At 37.1% G+C, this 21,065-nt stretch overlaps 1 protein-coding gene across 4 annotated transcripts; it reads right to left on the bottom strand.

Annotated features, from left to right (window-relative positions):
- Positions 1-11,510: 11,510 nt before the first annotated feature.
- On the bottom strand, positions 11,511-19,938 carry preb (prolactin regulatory element binding). Of its 4 annotated transcripts, none has more exons than XM_022673710.2 (10): positions 19,832-19,938; positions 17,670-17,843; positions 16,871-17,066; positions 15,348-15,574; positions 15,177-15,257; positions 14,945-15,072; positions 14,031-14,204; positions 13,861-13,933; positions 13,585-13,744; positions 11,511-13,022 (listed from the first exon to the last, which is right to left on the bottom strand). In XM_022673710.2, exons 2-10 carry the CDS (start codon positions 17,802-17,804, stop codon positions 12,928-12,930), a joined length of 1,269 nt encoding a protein of 422 aa, XP_022529431.2. In that variant the 5' UTR covers positions 17,805-17,843; positions 19,832-19,938; the 3' UTR covers positions 11,511-12,927. The 4 variants fall into 4 exon arrangements, with proteins under 4 accessions (XP_022529431.2, XP_022529432.2, XP_022529433.2 ...); XM_022673711.2 differs by having other exon boundaries at positions 17,670-17,840; positions 19,832-19,893; XM_022673712.2 differs by lacking the exon at positions 19,832-19,938 and adding an exon at positions 19,664-19,825.
- Positions 19,939-21,065: the final 1,127 nt, after the last annotated feature.

Raw genomic sequence — 21,065 nt, 5'->3', positions numbered from 1 at the left:
TGATTAATCTGATACATTTTATTAATCAATTGACACCACCAGTTATTAAATATTATTACTTCAAGGCAGTTTACAGTGCCTTACAGTTCAGTTCAGTAGAGAACCCTAGTTTGTTTTTTTGCTAAGCCCATATTTTTCAGGCTGCTGTGTTTACGTGCTGCTTTTAGCTGCATGCAGCGGCTTTCCACTGGGGCCGCGGCGACCCGCAGGCTGACGTCAGCACAGAGGGGCCCCGCAGACGCTTGTGGTGGGAGCGAGATGGGGGTTTTCTCTCAGGAACACCCAGCTTACTCACTCACCGCTCGCTTCGGCCTTGAATCACTGCCTCCCACTCGCCCTGACGCTGCTCCTGCACTTACAGAAGCTCCAGAGCGGCCAGGTACGGCTCCGGCCAGAGTGGTCAGACCGGCCTGGAGCAAATCAACCAATATGCCAAATGAGAGCAATCAGAGTTTCGGCAGAGACGAGCCGCTAGTCCAGACTGTCTGAGTCACTGTCTTCCTCACAGACGTGGGCTTGAATCATTTCAGATTAGGGGCCCTGCAATTAAACTCACTGACACACATTTTTGCTATTTTCTTCCATCCCATCCCCGCAGCCCTCCGTCAAAAACAAACTCTTCTATTTTTTTTTTCCTTTCCTTCTCTCTATTTCTCTCTCTCGCTCTCGGTCTCTTTCCCTCATCAGACCTCGGCCCACCGCTAAATTAGCTTGTGTGGATCACGTTTAACTGTATAAGCGACCACCAACAATCTAGTTAGCAGTATTTATATGTTTATCTTGAGTTTCCATGTGCACAGTAGGCCTCACTCGTTCAGAATAACATGTGCACGTGCTCGCACACGCAGCGGAGACAGATTAGAGCACCAGTGAAAATAAATATTGAGTATTTATCTGTGGAATTTAAACCTAACCCCCTAACCCTTCCAATGCAAAGTGGTTGCGATTGGAGTCGGTGGGAGTAAAATAATGTGTGGGTTCAAACATGTTGAAGCAATAATACACCCTAATGTGTTCCATCTCCCATGAAGTGCTGTACCTGGTGCCACTCTGGCTACCCCTCCAGCTCATATAATCACACAGCTACCTCCTCCCCCAACCCATATACACACTCAGACACACACACAGACACTCAGGCACACTCCCTAGAATACCATAAACATACACACACATGCATGCATGCATACATGTAGGCTGTATGATTTTTTTTTATATGTTTACTCATTCAAATTCATTTAAGACATGTCTAAAACATCCAAACACACACACACACACACAGACTACCTGAAGATGAAATCAATAAGACTATGAGAACACACCCGCATATGATCTATTTTCAATGTATTCCAAACCCCCATACCTTAAATAATGACACACAGATACCATGTACTGTACGCAGGATGAGCAACGCTCTGCCAGAACAAAAGGCATATTTGGCTCTTTCCCCTCAGCATCTGTGCTCTTTGTCGGCCTTGGAAATGCTCTCCGAGTGGCCATATATCCTTCATATAAAAGTTTTACTTTGGTAGAGAGAGCTCTACAGTGCATTAATGAGGAATTCTCCACGCTTTGTTCTGGAGATGGGTAGCAAACCAAACAGCAAAGAGAGGAAGACAGCAGGTTTCAGTCAGCTGCAGCTGTCACACACTGAGGCAGAACATGTGGGGGTTTGGGTCTGAGGGGCTTGAGTAGTGAAGTGGGTAGTGAGTAGTGAGATAGGTGTGCTTAGGAAGAACACAAAAGACTGAGGGACACTGCAGTGACCTATGAATACATGGTTGTCCTGGAGAAGCCTTTCAATGTACTTAGCTGACCCACATCTTAGTCTATACAGGCAAGCCTGTTCATTCAACAGCTGTCTTTGAAAGCCACCAGGCAGTTTATTTCCAGGACAGGCTCCTATATCTATGTATAAGAAATTAATAAAATAAATTGCAAAGAAAAAAAAAACGTATGAATAGCAGTGCTGGCTCAGTAATGCAAACAAAGTGTCATTTTGTACTTGGTAATTGCGCTTGCGTAGATCTCCATATCAAGGAGGCTTTTTCCCTACTTGTGTTCTAGGACAGGCTCCTATATATATATATGAATGAGGAATTATTAAAACAAATTGCAAAGAAAAAAAATAGAAATAGCAGTGTTTGCTCTGTAATGCAAACAAAGTGTTTTTTTTTTACTTGGTTACTGCTCTTGCATAGCTCTCCTTTTTTCCTCTAGTGCTAATGGTGTAACCAGCAAGCTGACTGGCTCTTTTTCATTCATAATAGGTTGCAGTGTTGGCTATTAAAAATCATAGCTTAGGTCACGCAGGACACTTGACTCCACCATGTATACTTAATAAGATATTACAAATACATTTATTCTATTTTATTTTGTATTTATTTGAAATAAGAGCTGTGTTTGTATCCTCTTGACATATATATGAATCACTTGTAGAAGACCTACACAGTTAAAGGATAAAGAAAATAACTTTAAAGAGACATAATGAGTTGGATCCCTGAACAGTGATTAAGTCCTGTTTTCTTATAATGAAGATTATTCTTTCACGGTGCAGTGTAGTGCAAGACTCTGCTTAGTTCCTATCTGAGAAAATGGTCCTAAATGTGTTATTTTGCATTGTTGGAAAAACTATAATCCCTAGCAGTTTTAAAGGAGGACAAAATGCCTGAATCAAATTCTATGGACCTTTTTTCTATTTGTCTCTTAATAAATTCCTAAATGGTTATTTTTTAAAACTGCTCTCCTATACAAAATTGTATAAGAAAAGCTGAGACTCTAGCTTGATATTTAACACACCCGTTTACAACCCTCTGATTTGTACACTGCATTCGAGTGGTGCTGGAAACTGGGAATTCTAGATACACAAGTATACAAGATGTGTACTGCAGCCATATGGAGTCATGTAATGACTCTATTTAATGCTCTTTAGTGTTAATAAACTCCACAGATATATAAACTCTGAAAAGTCTTAATTTAATAACTTTGGACAGTGTTACTGTAATTTTAACCAAGAGGGAGGGTGCAAAATACTCCACCAGTGGAACCACCACAACCACAACCCTAAATTCCATTTAACCAAACAAACAAATATAACACAAACACACATGCACATTACTCCCACATCAACATAAAAAAGTAACCCCAATGTGGAGCTTCTGAGACAGAATAGACTGTGGGGAGCTGATTTTTAACTTTAAGAAATAACCTCAACCCTGTGGACTAACATTTAGGATTACTCCCAGGAAATCAAAGTAAGGTGACACAGTGATTTTAATACTGTGGATTTTGCTGTAAAGGGTTGAGCTATGACAATTATTTATTTGCTTCTATATTGTACCAAAAAGGCTTGCGTTTTACCATGCTGCAGTTTTGAACAGACCTCAAAAGGACTTTTCTGGTGGACTGGGTGTATGTCAATTTTGGGGACGTAAATAAATGAGCCAAGACTGTTTTGACTTGGGGTTTTGAAATTGGACTGTTTTACAGTGTTATTTTGCAAATGTGGGATTTTATTTTGGATAAAGAGAGAACACTGTTTGAGAGTAACTGTATTTCATTTCCATATCCCGGACTCAAAGATTAACAAAGAACAACAAAACTATTTTTAGTACAATATACAGTATATCCCTTTTTGCTTTTAGTGTTCTTTTAACTTTACAATAATTTCTCTTTCTGATCTCATCTACAAAAACTAAGCCATCTGAAGCCATCTGGTGGAGGGGGTCATTCTCTTGGCACTTTTTTACCGACGTGGAACCAACATTGTTCTGGTTTGCGAGCCTAGTTGTGTACCTTTCGCTGCGTTTCCTTTAACAAAAGTAGGTTCTGGAGCCTGGAACGTTCATTTTCAGCGGGAACCAAAGAATGTTAGGTTCTTCAGCGCAAACTGTGACGACATCTGTGGGCGTGTCTGTTTGTAGAGGTGCAAAATGGCAACGCCCAAGAGTGCACAGTGGTCTGCTGAGGAAACATAGCATTTTGGAGAAAAACAAACATCTCTAACAACAGCACAAATACCTGCAGGTAGTCAACACAAATCTGTTCACCACCGCTGTGCAATGCCCTCTGTTAATGACTTATCATGTGACGTTTTGACAGTTCCACTAATATCTGTTTTGCTGAAAAGCACCACCGTTCTTATAAGCCCAAACTGGTTTAAGAACCAGAGATCTTTAACTGGAAAAGTGCTGTCTGTGCTTCTCTCTGATATGCCAGTTGTTTGTTGTGCTGACACCAGCAGAAGCAGTGGATGCTTACCGTGCCTTGCCTGTTTTACATTACCTTTCATGGTTACTTGACTGCTCTACATTTAAGAGGAGATTTTATGTGAAGTTGACCCCAGGAAACCTTTTTCATCTGGCAGAATGTTTTTTTTTTCTCTCTCCCTAATTTGAAATGCTTGATCTTGCCGTGCACGCGAGGCAGCAACATGAGAGGCTTGTATTTATAGTGGAAACATGCATGTTTTATGAACTTTATCTCACACCTTTGAAATCCAGGCGAAAAAAGCTGCTCAAGTACTACACCATAACTCTATCAGAGCAGGGGGATTTATGACAGCTATTTTCGTATGAGAGAAGAGCAGGCACTGACGACCAGCAAGCCCTTTTCATTAAACAAGGCAGCATCTAAAAAAAGTGCTGTGTAATGAAGTGAGAGATTGATGTACCTGTTGCTTTCACTGTATTTGCAGTTTGAAAGTTTTTACAGTGTCAGAAAAGGAGGAATATTCCGGTTTTGGCGTAATCTGTCTGTCGCATCTGTATCAAACAGGATATTAGCACAGACAGTTATGACAACGAGAGAACAGAAAACTCTTTGACTCAAAACGTTTAGAGGATGAGCCTCAGGGGATGTGCTGAAATCTGTGAATAAACTGTTGAAAAATACACGCCTTGCATAAATAGTTCTTTTCAGTACTGAGAAGGATTCTTGCATAATGCATAATGATACTAGAATCTCTTTTTTATTTATAAAAAAATTCTCAATTTTTCTCCCAATTTAGCTAGGCTAAATGTCCCACCTATTCAGTTGCCACTCAGCTGTACATCCTCCATCACATGTGATGCCGCAACACCAGGAGGGTGAAGACTAGCACATGCCTCCTCCGACACATGTGAAGTCAGCCACCGCCTCTTTTCGAACTGCTGCTGATGTAGCATTGCCGAAAAAGAATTACAGCATGCTTGGATCGCAGCGACTCGGTTCCAATACATGTGCTAATCTCCCTAGGCATTTTGAGAGGAAAGAGCGCCATCTACCCACTCAGGGAGAGCAAGGACAATTGTGTTCTCTCAGGACTCCGGCAACTGATGGCAAACTACATGATCGGGATTTAAACCAGCAATCTCCTGATTCTGTACAATTCTGAAGCAGTAGTTCAGCAGATGCCTTGCCATCAGCAGCCAGAGTCCGAGAGAAAGCACAATTAGGCCTGCTCTCTTGCGTAGATGACGCTCTCTCTCCCCTCATCAATCCCATTGCGATGTTGGCTGGGACAGGCGCCCGTTGGCTGATGTATTAGAGATTTGAATCCGCTTTTGGCTGCCTAGTAATTCACAATAGTGGTTGAATTCACATGTATTGAAGAAGGTGTTTGCTTGTCCTTACTCTCCTAGTGTTGGGAGTTTTAATGAATTGGTGGGTGGGTTAATTGGAAATTAAGTAAAAAAATATATATATATTTGACAGAAAAAAAAAAGTTTTACCTCAGTACAGTGAGACATTTTTACTTTGTTTTCTGTGTTAAGTGAAATGATGTGCACCCTGCAAAGTTCTTAAATTGTAACAAATTACCCTTTGGGAAACTAGCTCTACTTTCACAAGAATTAATTTAGAGATTTACAGCTTAAATCTGACAAATAGCTTTAATCACTTAATTTAGAAAAAATATATATAAAATAGGCGGAATTTTTAAGATTTCCTAAAATATGCCTTCTCAAGATAATTGAAGTAAGACTTGAATCAGAAAAAAACTTGACTTGTGAATTTTTGCCCTTATTTTGAGTTCAAATTACTTAAAAGAAGGTACAAAAAAAAAATAGGTGAGATTAATTAGGTTTTTTAATACAAAAGATTTATTGCCTTAAAAATATAGATAACTTCACTTCCTAAGATTTCTTTTTTTTTTTTGCAGCGTATATCCTGAACTGTATGCCCAAAACAGATTTCCACCCCAGTAACTATCCTTATTTATTATGAAATGTATTATTATTAGTTATTATAAAAAATTGTGTTAAGCAAGTGCTCATTGGCCTGTATTATAAGTGCATTTTTGGTTTCTAGTTATTTTATATAGTTTGAAAAATGAGCCCTCAACAAATAACCAAATATCAACCATTTTTATTTTTTGGAAGAAATCAACTACATATTTTCTTTACTAGTGTAAGTTATGTTAAATGCCTTAATAGAGAATATTTAAAGCATATTTTAGTTTTTTTTAATCTAAAAATGTAAGAATAATGCATTTGGGTATTTGTCAGAAAGGTCGAATTACTGTTATTAATAGTCGATCTTATGATTCAGATGCAGCACACAGCCTTTTTGGAGTATTTGTTTTAAGACAGACTGTCTGGGTCTCTCCAGTATATCCTTAAAAAGCTATATTCTCTCTTTATAGGCCCGGCCAGGTTATAGTTTGCCTTAAGGCTATGTGAGAAGCTGAGAAAGAGAGAAAGGGACAGTATTTATTCCTTGTGGAGTCTGAGACACTGCTCTGTCTGGGGTGTTCATTTCCTGCAGGGCTCCAGTGTAGGTGAGAGGTGGGTGTTGTGTTTCCTGCCCACTGCTGAAGGCCCAGTGAACTGGAGAGGGTGGGGGTGTGTTTAGAAAGCATCTGAATCTGCTTTACAGTTTGACGAGAAGAATGACCTTAGAAAAGGCCTAAGAGATGGCTTCTGGGGGATCTCTCAGCTTGTTTTTACTCACTGATGAGTAGTCCTCCCTTTTGAACGCACTAATGCACAGTTTTCAGGCTGAGCAGACACATTGTGGTTGTTTCGCTGTGAAACCCAGAATTAGCAAAGTGACTTTGGACGTCACACCAGAAACCATGGAGCTCTAGACAGAAGGGAACTTTCCCCTGTCTGAGCTGCAGTCTCTGTGTGTGGGAAGGTTGAGCCTCTATAAGTGAATGTAGGTTAGGTCAACAATACAGCAGTTTCCTCCTGCCTCCTTTCCTCCTCAGCTTTTGGCCTGATCCACAGTGCCATCTGTTGGTTCAGTGAGGATTTCTCTTTGGTTATCTTTAGACTGCAGGCAAATCGGATTTGTTTCTCAAATCAAATTTATTGAGGTGACTGTGTAAACTGTGATTTGCCCAGACATCGCTAAAGTATCTGCATGAGTTGCTTTGGTAAAGAAGTCAGCATCAGAGTGTTAAGACTGAGACACTTCTTTACCTACCTGATTGCAATCACAAACCAGAAACAAAGATAATTTGTTTTTTCAAGTGGTTTCTGGCTGTCCAGCTATGTGAATACAATCTAGATATGTGAAAAATATGTTCTGTGTGTTAGATTATCTCAGTGTTACAATATAGTATACTAGAACTTGTCTTGTGCTTGAAAGTATAATTCAGTGACTTTTAAAGGGAACATGTATTACAGAAAATAAAAGCCTCAATAGGGTGTACATGTCCAATAATATTACATTCCTAAACTAAAAATACAAGTATGGACAGTGTCAGAAATGCAAATATTACAAAAACACAGTATTTTTTACATTTACTTTGACTTTTATTTTATTGCACACAGTATGATATACAATATTTATTTTTTTGTCCATTAGCTAATTTTAATTATTAATACACATCTGTTCCTGCATTTCAGGCCTGCAACACAGTCCAGAAAAAGGGAAAGTAAAGCATTTACCACTTTGTAACATTGCTATCATCTTCTTGCAACAATATATTTTGGATATCAAGCAAATTAAACATTATATGTGTAATTTGTAATGCTTTATTGTTGTGTTTGACATTGTAATCATATGCTCATTTGGTTCTATCAGCTATTGTTAAATAATGGAGTGCCGTCTGGAAAATATGGGTGTTCAGCTTAAGCTTGCACTCTTGCCATTTTTCCCCTGAAATGAACCAGTTAATGATATTTAGCCATATAAAGGGAGAAATATGCATTGAAATTTGCATCTCTTGACCACTCAGACTTTCATGGATATTACATTTTGTTTTCTGAAATGTGTTGTATAAACTAAACAAATTTCTGGTTCATGTACTATATAATGGGCAAGTACATTATTTTACAAAATACAAGTGTTAACAGTAAGGATTACTGTGAAATGAATAACCCAAAATTTCTGAACTATTATCTAATTTGCATCATCTGTACTTTATGATCAGCTTCAAATCACTTTAAATTCAAAAGGCAGGTTTGCTTTGATTATCTGCAAACTGAAATTAGTTATACACTATTCTGTTTTTTAATCTTTAAGTACGATTGATTGACCAATGTAACCACCCGTATGCTACAAATGGAGCATGTAGAGATTAGAATGAAGAATGCCAGAGTTCTCCTTTAAGCCTTTAAGTGGTAAGCTTTTTTCTCTTTCATTGTGTACAAACACTCTGACCACCCATGTTGCCCAAGCCCTTATTCAAGCACTGGACAGCAACTCCCTTTTTCTGGGTTTTCCTTCATTCACCACTACTCCCACACAAAGCATGCAGGGGTGGTGGCGCCCACCTGGTCCACAACCACCCAGAATTCTCTCATGTGATTCCATTAACCCCTAATTTCAACAACTGACCATTCACAGCTCTATGCCTCATTGATAACAGCTGCAGGCTTTGGTCCGTGCTATCTTTAGCCGCTATAATTACAGCTAACAACTATATTGTAACATTTGTAATTAGTACTCAGCCCCCATAGAAATAAATATGGTGCAAAAGACTGTGCACCCTTGCTGTGTGCTGTATGTTAGAAATACAATTGCAACACCAGCCAATATGGGGAGCAGAAAATACTAAAACATACTACTTATAAAATGAAAAAGTTTTATTGAGTTTTTATGGCCATTTTATCGATTTTTTTTCAGAGTTTTGAAACTCTAGTTTCTAGTTTCTAGTTGCTATATATATATATATATATATATATATATATATATATATATATATCAAAATAGATATTAGTCAAAAATTAAAATAAAAGCTTATATAAAAAAGTAAAATGCAGGGGCTCTGAGTGGTCCAGCGGTAGTCTTAAGAGCTGCCACTATGATTGATAGAGATTGCTGGTTCAAATCCTGTTTATGTAGCTTGCCATCAGCTACCGGAGCACCGAGAGAGCACAATTGGCCTTGCTCTCTCGGGATGGGTAGATGGCCCTCTTTCCCCACATCACTCTAAAGGGTGATGTTAATCAGGACAAGACGTCTGTGAGCTGATGTATCAGAACTAAGTCGCTGCGCTCTCCTCCGAGCTCAATGCTGCATTAGCAGCAGTTCAAAAAGAGGCAGTAGCTGACTTCACATGTATCGGAAGAGGCATGTACTAGTCTTCACCCTCCTGGTGTTGGGGCATCACTAGTGATAGGGGGAGTCCTAATGAGGGGGTTCAGCAATTGGCCTTGTAAATTGTGAAGGAAAAAAAAAAATTTATTCTACCAGTCTGAGAAACACTATTTTTTTATTTCAAAGGTTGAAAAACTTGCCAATCATATGGCAAATATAATTTGATCTACTCAGACTTTTACTGAAGATTCGGCACACTCTACTCTATTGGGATTTTTCTTAGCAACCTGAGCAGCCTTTAAAACCATCCGTCTCTCTGTAGAGAGACTAAACTGCTAGGACAGGGTGACCAAGAAACACAAATTATTACTTGGATGAGTTTCTCCTTTAGCCCATAGGGAAAAATAACTTTCAACCTACGGTCATTAAGTCCTAATAAAAGCTTCTGCAAAGTGCTTAACCGGATGGAACAGATTAAGATTTGTGAAGATGATGGTGTTTGGCTTAATACTGTAAAAGATACAGTACACCCCTTAACACAGCAGTTTAAGTCTCAGTGCCACCTCATAAATGGTGGCTTATTCAGCTGAATTAGGTTTGCTCCATATAGTTCAGTGTTCTCAAAACGAAGGCCACATCCACTACTTTAATTAGCTCTTTTGTCCTTCACTTTGCCACTGCAAAGAATGTGCCCTGCTCTGAACTGCTCAGAGAGCCAAGGATAATAAAAACTAACGGTGCTTCTATTACTAAAAACAGTGATCAGTTACACTGATAAAAGCAATACTTTCAGGGAACCTAAAATATCTCAGCTGATCTCATTGGATGAATAGTGTTCTCTTCATAAAGCCTAGGGGAAGGCACAGTCAGTATAAGTACTCTTCACTCACATGGGCCGACGTTATCAGTGTGATTTCCTGCAGGGCTAGAAGTCTGTGGATTTTGGCCAGCAGTCCTCTGTCCTTTACTTCATTAATATTCATCAGTCCTGCAGGCCTGACGAATCAAGGAGGCTGTAGAAAAATGGGAAACGAGCATGAATAGCACAGCAGCTGAGGTGTACATAATGCAGTACAGAAGAGACAATAAAGATGAATTGAATTTGTCTGATACTTCAAAGCCCTATTAAGATGAATGCAAAAATACTGCACACTCTTATTACAGCCACTACTAATTACAATAATAATTAAATTTATACAGTACACAATGCCATTGTAAACAAAAAACAATCACAAAATATTATACTGTAGGCTACAGATCTACTGTTTCTGTACAACTGCATGTAAAAGAGATATACTGTAAAAAGTAAGGGGAATTATATAACAACAAAAATACTAAACATAAATAAAGAACAAATGTACCATACCTGTATTGGATTTTTGTGGATTTTTTTGTGATGAGCTCCAGCTCAGCCCAAATCATCATCTCAGTTGGGTTTAGATTAAGGGATTTTGAAGGACAAACTCTTTTTTGGTTTACTACATAATTGCATATGTGTCTCTTAATTGTTCTCATGTCTTCAATATTAATTATACTATGTAGAAAAATACATTAAATTAAAAAATAAAAAAACATTGAATGAGAAGTGTCCAAATTTTTTATTGCTACTGTATGTGATAAACTTTGAAAAATTACATTTTATAGAATATCAATAAAAAAGACCCCCTACTATTCATTTTATTTTTAATATTTTGGCATCTCTTTCCTTATTTAAATGATGCTGTGGTCACTGTTTTCAGAAATTAAGCTTTGCTGCCCTCTAGGGGGAAAACATGGTCTATTTCTATTTTTTTTTTTAAAGTCACTCTAAAATGGCAACTTAAACCAAGTCATATTAACGCATGATGTTCCTAAGTGACGTATACTGAACATCCACTAAATGTCTTATCTACTATATAACTGGTTATGACACCATTCTAGAACAAATGGTAAAAATATAAGATATGAAATTGTGTTATCAGTGTTATATCATGATTTTAGCCTTAAACGTATACCCTTTTACCCTTAAATGTATGTGCCCACAATAAAAAAAAACAACACAAATGAGCCGCTCACTGAATTTATCTGAATAAATTTGGAACTTGGTATCAATATTCAGAAATGGGTTTAGGTTCTTATCGTTTAACATAAAAAGAAAAAAAGAACTTTTTTCAGTCAAAATAGAAAGTAATTTTGGAGCATTTCTATTGGTTCATTCGTCATGTAAGTGTGACTCAACTGAAAACACAACAGGTCCCAATTTAAACCGTCAAAGACAGAATATTTTTTGCATGACTGTAACTCATAGCTGGCTGATATTGGTAAAATTTATATCACAGTGTATTTCATTTTGGTTCATACAATATAATTTTGATATCAATATGGATAATTTAAAAGACTCTAGAAAACTGCAACAATGCAAACAATGCATGTATGTGCTAATAAAAAATATTTTTTCAATTTATGTACAGTAATATGCCCTGCAATAAAAATCAATCAGTGGTAGATTCTGAAAATCATGTAAACTGTAATGTTGGAAATATGTTTAAATATCCTCACCATTATTGAAACATGTTCTATTGTGATACACATTGATATTGAATTATTATCCAGTCCTATAGCTGACTTAAACATAAACGTAAACATAAACCTAAGTAGAAAGACAATGAAATTCAGGGAAATTACAAAATGTGTGTACAGTACATTTTAGCTTTCATAATGTAACAATATTAGTACAAAAAAAATGTAATAGTTAATGCAATTTCTTTTGTTTTAAATAAAAACAGAACATGGTTACGTAAATAGCACCCTTATTAAATAAATTTGTTTTATATAGGTTAAGCTCATTATTTTCCCTTTTGTTTAAAGCCTTAATTGTCTTTTGCTCAATTTCCCCCTTTTCTTATCTGTGCATTATCAGGCAACATGATAAATACAGAAGGACAGACCAGACAGACCCACAACACAACATTTTCTTTGTTTTAGAAGTATAATTATATTTTCCATCTGTTTTAAATAACTAAAAATATCTGTCCTCTCTGTGCATTACACAGACTTCACAAGTGTCTTTTGGATAAACAGATCACATCCATTAGAGCATCTTAAAAAGCAAAGAGGGATGTATTTCTCTTTGTTCCGTCTGCCCCACAAGCAGCACAAGTTGATATGGGAGATGGCAGACAGACGAAGCTCAGCATCAGGATGCAGAAAGTTGGCTCCATCATCGGGTAAAACCCAGTTCTTCATCCAGAAATTAAAGAGTGTCTATGCATGCTCCAGAGATTATTCTTCAGTATTAAAAAAAACGAGTGATAAACACTGTTATTCAAATTCCCTACATCAGAACAATCCTCATTAGTGGAATTCCAGCAGCTTCAGCTCTAGTCATTTTGGTATACACTGTGAAAGAGTGGCTGCTGAAGACTGGCGGTGGTTGTGGTGCAGTTGGGCTGTTTTCCACCCCCTCTCAGACTGAGCTCAACATTAAATGAACCCTGGGAAGAGATGCTGCAAGAGCAGAACGACGCCCACCAGCAGCAGGCCACAAAGGAACAGTACAAGCCATACTGGAACAGATCCTGGACACAACAAAGACAAAAACACATGAAATGCTCACTTGCATCATAATGATTCGAAGACTGCTTTTTTATACTGTTACTGTTATGCGAAAACCTTTACAGTAAAAGAAACATCCTTTTCCATTTTCAATGGAAGTCAGATTAAAAAGATTGTATTCAAAGTAATTTTTGTAGACTATTTATCATGGAATTCATGAAATGTTGACATATGGTCAATAAAAACTGCCAGATTCACATCATGCTAAAACGTTAAAAAGAAGGTACTGCATAACTGCCTAAACGAACTGGACACAATAACAAATATATAAATAACTAGCTTTAATAATTAAAATACAGTAAGTGTATGTGATACAGTAAGTGATGTACGCATGGTACACTCAACCAATCATACTGAATTCTGCAGTGAAATGTGCTAAACTCACCACCAAGAGCTAAAATCTAAATATGCATTCCAAACCCTAGGCAGGATGCATTTGATCGACCACTATTTCATTGAAGGCTCTGGCATGTAAGCTTCATACATTTAATACTTGTATTTGAACCTTATGAAAACTATACTTACTTCTGTTGGACACTGCATGCAGCTGACAGCGACTGTCTACAGCCACACTCAACACTGCCACTTCATTATTTCCCTTTACAGGTTTGCATTTGGGGGAATCAGGTAGGAAAGCCAGGTCTGTCACCACAATGCCATGAGATTCCTGTACATAGTACAACTTCTGCAGGGTCAGAGAGAAGACATTACAAAAATGTTAAGTGACTTTATTGTATAATATATTATGCATTTGTGTGTGTGTGTGTGTGTGTGTGTGTGTGTGTGTGTGTGTTTGGTTACCTGCAGAGAGAAAGCAATATAGATAGCTACTGATCCTGTGATCGTGCCAAGGCCAAGAAACGTTCCACAGTCACTTTAGAGTAAAGATGAATAGAAAAGAAAAAAAAAGTTAAAAACCATAAAATGTACACATACCACAAAATCCTGGAAGATTTGATATGAATCCTTACCTCACACTCAAACAGGAGATCACTTCATTGCCACATGTTTTAGTAAGCAAAGGAAGAAAGCTCTTTCCATCCCATTTGGTGAGGTAGCAAGGCAGAGGTTTACGTTCACGTTTGTAGGGAATCTGGACAGTGTATAGTCTTAATGCGTCTTTTTGGTCCTCAACCTTTGCAAACCTGAAAAATAAAAATAAAAATCAAACAGACAATAATAATAGAAGACTGTCTGTGTGAAAATAATAATAATAATACATTTAATTTATTCTGATACTGGAATAACTAAGCAATTTTCCAATGCCTCTATGTCAGAAAAGTAGCATATGTCCAATGACCCTGAACAGTTATTACCCCAGAACAATATTTGTACCCCTTTATTTAATAAACAAATACAAAAACATATTGGCTCAAATCATTGTACAATAGAAACTAATAGGTATGCTAAACCAACTGCCTAAGACTGTATTGTAACAGTTGAGAGAGTTTACCACCTAACTCTATTTATATCTGCTACTGGATGTCCAATAAAGTTAAACTCTCTATCCCTCTCTGAGCAAATTTATACTCTCTTTAAGTGGGAAAATTAATGCCTGTTACAAACTTTGTTAACATATCTGCCCACGTAAATCTATGCAAAGGTTTATGACAAAAACAAACATGGTGACAGTGGAAGAGATTCTGATAATTTACTTGCAACAACCTGTTGAGCATAAATAAGTAATGTGAACTGTCTTTTCAAAGAAAATAATAATGTTTTTAAAACAAAATATGCTCCTCTGTCTGAACTCTGTAAAACTAACTTTAAAGTAACAGCTTTAAATTAATTTTGATGATACACTGCCTTGTTTTAGACAGAACTGTGTTTCTGTCAGTGCCATTCAGGGCCGGAGACTGTAAATGATTTTGTGTCATCAACTTACCGACATGACTGATAGCGATACATCTTCTCTGTAATATGTGACATGTTTTCATGCCAACATAAACCCATTGCCAGCTGATCACCGCTCCACACGTTACATGCAAAATCACGCCCTACTGTCACAATGTGCTGAAGAAAACACAGAGACGTTGTGTCCATTACAAATTATTACAAAGCATAAAGATAATCATTATCAAAAAATAGGTCTAAGACATTGATTAGCATATCAATACCTTGTTATCAGGGCTGATGTCCAAGTCCTCTACCTCATCTGTGTGAGCTTTGAAGTTCAACTTCTCCTTCAAGGAGGGATACTGAAAGCGGAGTAAAGAACTGATGTTAATATGCATCTGTGAGAGCAGCAATCAGCTGAAGTGAGTCCGGGCTTGTCTGAGCACGCTCACCTCCCACGCTCGGAGATAACCATCAGCCCCTCCTGTCAGCAGCAGCTTCAGGTCAGAGCTGAAGCGCACGCACTTCTGCATCGGGTCTTGAGGGCTGAGGTCAGACTTCACTGTTCCAACATCCTCCACCAGAACCTGGAGTGACTCGTCCTTCATCTGAGCCACGTCCCCGCCTCCATTCTGACCTTTCCCCCCTCGTCTTCTGGCACCTCCTTGCTGCCCAGCTCCTGCCAATTCAAAATGAAAAAGAGGCATGATTATTGAGAGGACTACTCCTCTAATGCGACATAAAAAAAAAAGACATATAATAGTACAATAGCATGGTATTACTGAAAATTTACAGCAGGGTCATTCTGGACTGTGCCTACATGTAGACAGAGATGACCAAGAACAATGAATGACTACAATTATAGACTGATCTGGGCAGCTCATGGTCATATTATTGAGCTACACATACAGAAGTAGTGTTTAATGCATGTGTAACACAACATGCCAAACATATTAACATGGAGCTGCCCTGCAATAATCCAACCTATGCAGCTTAAAAATGAACAGATTTTGTGTCCAATATCATTCCACATATTTTCATTTGGGATAGGTCTGGTGATATGGCTGGACGTTGCATAGCATCTGTGTCTTCAAGGCACACTCTTAAGACAGCAGCAGTATGCGGACAAGCATTGTCCTGTTGAAATAACATACTGGAGTTTGTGTTCAGAAACGATAGGGCCACTGGTTGCAGGACCAAAACTAACATACCGTTGCTCTGACTATAATGAAGGCCAAAAGTTATATGGATTCATACAAAACTGCATCCCACACCTTCATACCAGTCCTTTTGCTGATGTGTAGTGACAAACTACTGATCTTGGCCTCAACACAAACATTTGTTGGTTGGAGGGGGGAAAAAAAGCTAGATTCATCACTGAAGATGACCACTGCCTCCATAACAGTCTGGCACGATTACCCACCAGGTTTTATTCCTGTGAGTGAATTCCCTCTGGGTTCAATTTTCTGTTTGTTTTTTTGTGTGTGTAAAAACAGTATATTGCAATTTAAATTAATTTAAAAAATTATAGATTATTAAAAATGTTGCAGTCATTAAGCATAACCAGACTAAGAAGAGCTGTACTCAGAGACATGAAACTACATTCAACATTACATTTGTTCCAAATAAATAAATAAATACAAAAAAATGTATATTTAATAAATCAATAATATTTATCCTTAATATAATAATCTCTGTTTTTGCATTACATTTCCACCTTCAAGTTCTTTGGTTATTTCTTGATTGGTCTCAACCATACAGATCATACAGATGCACAAATAATTTTATTAGAAATAAATATGATTATATGAAGAGTTGACTGGATTGTGTACAGCTGGACCTTTCCTATAATTAGATTACTTGTAACAGATTAACTCATTAGTTAAATTATTGCCAAAATCTAATTTTTCCCGTTATTAGATTAGTTTTTTTGCATGTAAACACAGATCTGTTTTTCCAGCTTGATTCTACTAACCATCCTTTGTGGGCGCTGATTGTCCCTCTTTAGGTGCGCGTTGTCTGAATCTCATCAGGCTGCAGTTGCCATCCTGTCCAGCAGCAACCACATCTCCTCCCAGCGCCATGTTCATGGTGGCCCGCGTCTCTGTATCATGAGAGTGCAGCAGAGTGGCACTGTGCTGGCTGCCAACCAGCTCCAGACTAAGGAAGTGCTGAGGCCAAAATTCAAGAGCATCATTACCACACAACTATATTATTATTTTTTTTATACATATGCCTCTTATCTATTAGCTGGGATTAGTGGTGGGCGATATGGCCCTAAAATAGCATCACAATATTTCATGGTATTTTTGCAATAATGAAACTCTTGGCGATATGACAAAACAATATTTTTTCAAGAATACACTACTGCAACAAAATTAAAATTAAATGTTATTATTGCATATGATGTCATATACACACCCCTAACTGAAATATAAAAAAATACAAGAAAAAAAATATGTCATATAATGTCATGCGAAATGAGAACAGTGTGAATTTTTCTTATGCTTTAAACAGCAAAAATGTACTACGCTGATGTGATAATCAGAGGTGGGTGATATGGTACGATTTTCAAAAATGTTAGAGATATAATTGCGTACGATACGATATGGCACACCTCTAGCTGGGATGCAATATAACTATTCTTATTGGAATTAAATAGATCAGTTATACAGATAACATGCAAATCTTGTTACAGGGTTTTTTTTAAAAAAGATCTGCACAAGTTATTACTAGATAATACATTGTTACTTTAACACAATCATTATACATACCACTCCATTTTTAATTCCTGTCTTAGATGCTCCGCCCCCTCCGGCAGTCAGAACGATTCCAGTTTTGGGGTCAATTTTAACAGTGTATAAAGGGAAAGGGGCTCGATACAAGTCTGGTACTTTTCTTTTGCCCATGGTCTCCTCTAGTCACTGGACTGTCACAGCAAGTCTCTGCTTGGGTTAAAAAAAAACAAACAAAAAAAAAAACACATAAAATGTTATTACACAACCAAATGAGTTAATGTTCCAGCATTTCTACTGTAAATCTGTCTCAAATCTGATTAAGACTGCTGCATCCAGCACTGCTTTCTGGCATAACGAGTGCTTTTAAATGAAAAACACCTCAAATCAGAGGGTGTCTTGTTCAGGAACAGTGTGTAACCTGTGCTCTATTTTAAGTAGTTTGTAGAACATTGACATCGTTAGGGCTGCAACTAATTATTATTTTGGTAGTCAACTAATCTGATGATGATTTTTTGATTAGTCAACGATTATATCTGCCTTGTCCTCCTTCTCTAAAAACAATAGAAACAGCTGATCATGATATATAAAAAGACATTTAAATGTCTAGATGTTTAAACGTGGAATTACTGTTATTTAGAGAGTAAATCTGTAATCTGTTGTGTTTGGGCACTTTTGGGGGCACAGACTAAGTTAAATGTGTAAACTGTGTGAGTGAGCCATTTACCCATTTCCGACTGCGCTTCTGTCCAAAACACTGTTTAATGCGGTGCTGTTACAAATTAATGATTAGTCGACAATAAAATTTGTAGTTGACAAATTTAGTTGATAATCAACATTGTCGATTATATCGACTAATAGTTGCAGCCCTAGTTATCGTCACATAAAAACCTAGTGTTGAAAGTTGTTATGTTTTTCACTTTTTGACATAAGTGGAATCTGACAGTTACTCTCTTACATTGTGTCAAACATTCATAAGTGGACCAACAGAAATGATCCAGAATGCAGTTTTTTTTTTTTGAGAGAACAGCAGTTTTGTCAGTTAGGCTTTGACACAATTTATACTCCTCTCAATTTGAATGACAAACCTACTTTTGTATTTCAGCATTGCAGTATTGACTACAGTGACTTGCACCTTTGAACCTCACCTGAGATAGCATCCTAAAGTAGTCTGGGCATATAACCTATCCAGCTGGCTAGTTAAAAAGCTATTTACACAAGAGCCCTGAATTAACCCCTTAACAGGCCAGAATTTACGTTACACCATTAAAACTTGAGGATTTCTATTTAACATAAAAGTTTTCATGTCTGATAAGGAACATTACTGAAAAAGCATAATTGTATTTATGACAAAAAAATGTTTTTACAAATATTTAAGTAAATCTGCTGATGTCAAAACATAATGAATAAAATGATTAAATTGGCTCTTTCCTGAACATTCATATTTTTTTCTGAATACAAATAAATCAGTTCATGTCCTTCAAACCTGTAGTTTTATAATGTTTGTCTAGTCTAGTTTTGTGCCTATTTTTAAACATGCAGAATTTGGGCTGATTCCTGTTACTGATCTGGAATTATTAAGTGAAGTAGAGAGAACACAAGCAGCTTCTACAAGTGTCCTGTAGGAGCTTTTAAAGCATTCAAATTTTTAGAATGTAAATAAGTTATTTTGCTGCAGAACAGGGGGGTTGTATCATCTACTCTTGTAGCCTGTATACGGGCCAATGCATGTTAGGGGGTTAAATAACTGATCTCAGATCTGTTTCCTTTGTACAGCTGACTGATAGCTAGTTAGCTGGCTAAAGCTATCTGTCATGTTGCCAATTAGTTAGCTAATAATTTAATTTTAACGTAGTTAAATATTCCACAAATCATCCAACCTCTCGTTACTCTAATGAAACACATTCTCAGAAGTCCAAAGCTGCCGTTCAGTGCATTAAAATGGACAAGTTCGTTAAAGTAAGTCTAGCTAACTAGCTTAGCTAAGCTACTGGTGTAATGTAGTGCAGTGTAGTGCTAGCCGGCTATCTTACGTTAAGAAGGCTAGGTTGTCGGATTGAAATAGCTCTCCTGGCTGTAGAAAAATTTATATGTATATTTCAGACTCTTCTGTAAAAGGTTTAGATATTAAAAAAAAGGAGAATATTCCATCTCAGACTCAGCACTGCACCAAAAACAACAGTACCGGGCTGTTTCCTTACCTACACGTCAGCGGCTCATCTGCTGCGCCTGCTCATCTGATATTGGTCGAGTCCGGCTTCTACCGTAATGCCTTTAAAAAAACCGCAAAGAGCGCTGCCAAACAGCATCTAATAGACGATCTTTATTTAGGGCATTTTCCCATATGAAAAAATACAAGAGCAACATTTTGATGTAAAAATACAATTCAAATACATTACATTAAATTCCAAAATACAATTCACACACTAAATTCATAATGTATTTTTTATATGGGACAAACCTTATTTGTTTTTTTTATTTACTAAAATAAATTATTTGTTAAATATACTGCTCTGGGGAAAAAAAATAAGAGACCACTCAATTGATAAGTTTCTTTAATTTTACCAAATTGAAAACCTGAATTAAACCTGGAATTAAATTAAGAGGAAGATGGATGATCACAAGCCATCAAACCATCAACCTTTATGAATATGAACTTGTTTTCTTTGCATACTTTGAGGTATGACAGCTCTGCATTTTTTGTCATTTCTGCCCTTTCTTATTTTCTGCAAATAAATGCTCTAAATACACAAACATATACCTACAAATAGCAAAATCAGAGAAAGTAATTCAAAAACTGAAGTGGTCTCTTAATTTTCTCCAGATCTGTATTTCTTGGCTAATCCATACATACCAAATATATGTTTAAATACATTTTTAAAAAATGAATTAAACAGATCATTTTCACTTAATTGTCTCTTTTTATACATTGCAAAAATACTATATATAGAGAAATATATTTTGAATAGCTTTTTTCCACATGGGCTACTTGGTCAGTTTGCATTATGATATTTATAACAGGTTCTCTCATAATAATACTAACTCAATTATTTTTATGTAGTCTCACTCTTATATTAGTCAAATGCCTACTAATAATTCATGATTTGTAGCAGATTTATAAGTAGAGGTAGTATATACAGTATGCTCTAATCTTTAAAATAGGAAATCAACCAAATGCACACTGTCTGCCCTTGTGTGCTGCCGTTTGCTTGTTTGTCCTATTTGGGGTTTGATTTTTGTTCTAAACATGAAGCTAGCAGTCAATATGAGTTGTCAGAAGCCTATATGCCACCGTGTCCATGTCCCAACTCTAAAATCCACTGGAGCAAAAATCAATAGCATACATATCAATAAACTGAGGAAAATGGCAGATCAGCAGACAGATTTATCAGTGATCAGAGAGGCTTTCGGTTAGGTCATAAAGTCACATTCATG

Source organism: Astyanax mexicanus, chromosome 6, assembly GCF_023375975.1.
Source record: "Astyanax mexicanus isolate ESR-SI-001 chromosome 6, AstMex3_surface, whole genome shotgun sequence".
NCBI lineage: Eukaryota > Metazoa > Chordata > Actinopteri > Characiformes > Acestrorhamphidae > Astyanax > Astyanax mexicanus.
This window is presented reverse-complemented; position numbering and strand designations above follow the sequence as displayed.

Excerpts from the sequence above, each read along its gene's own strand:
- preb (XM_022673710.2), bottom strand. The coding sequence starts at position 17,804 with ATGGGCAAAAGAAAAGTACCAGACTTGTATCGAGCCCCTTTCCCTTTA. Across the intron at positions 15,575-16,870 it reads ATCAGCGCCCACAAAGGATG|GAGCTGGGCAGCAAGGAGGT; the intron begins GTTAGTAGAATC and ends TTGAATTGGCAG. Across the intron at positions 15,073-15,176 it reads ACATCAGCCCTGATAACAAG|CACATTGTGACAGTAGGGCG; the intron begins GTATTGATATGC and ends TGTTTTCTTCAG.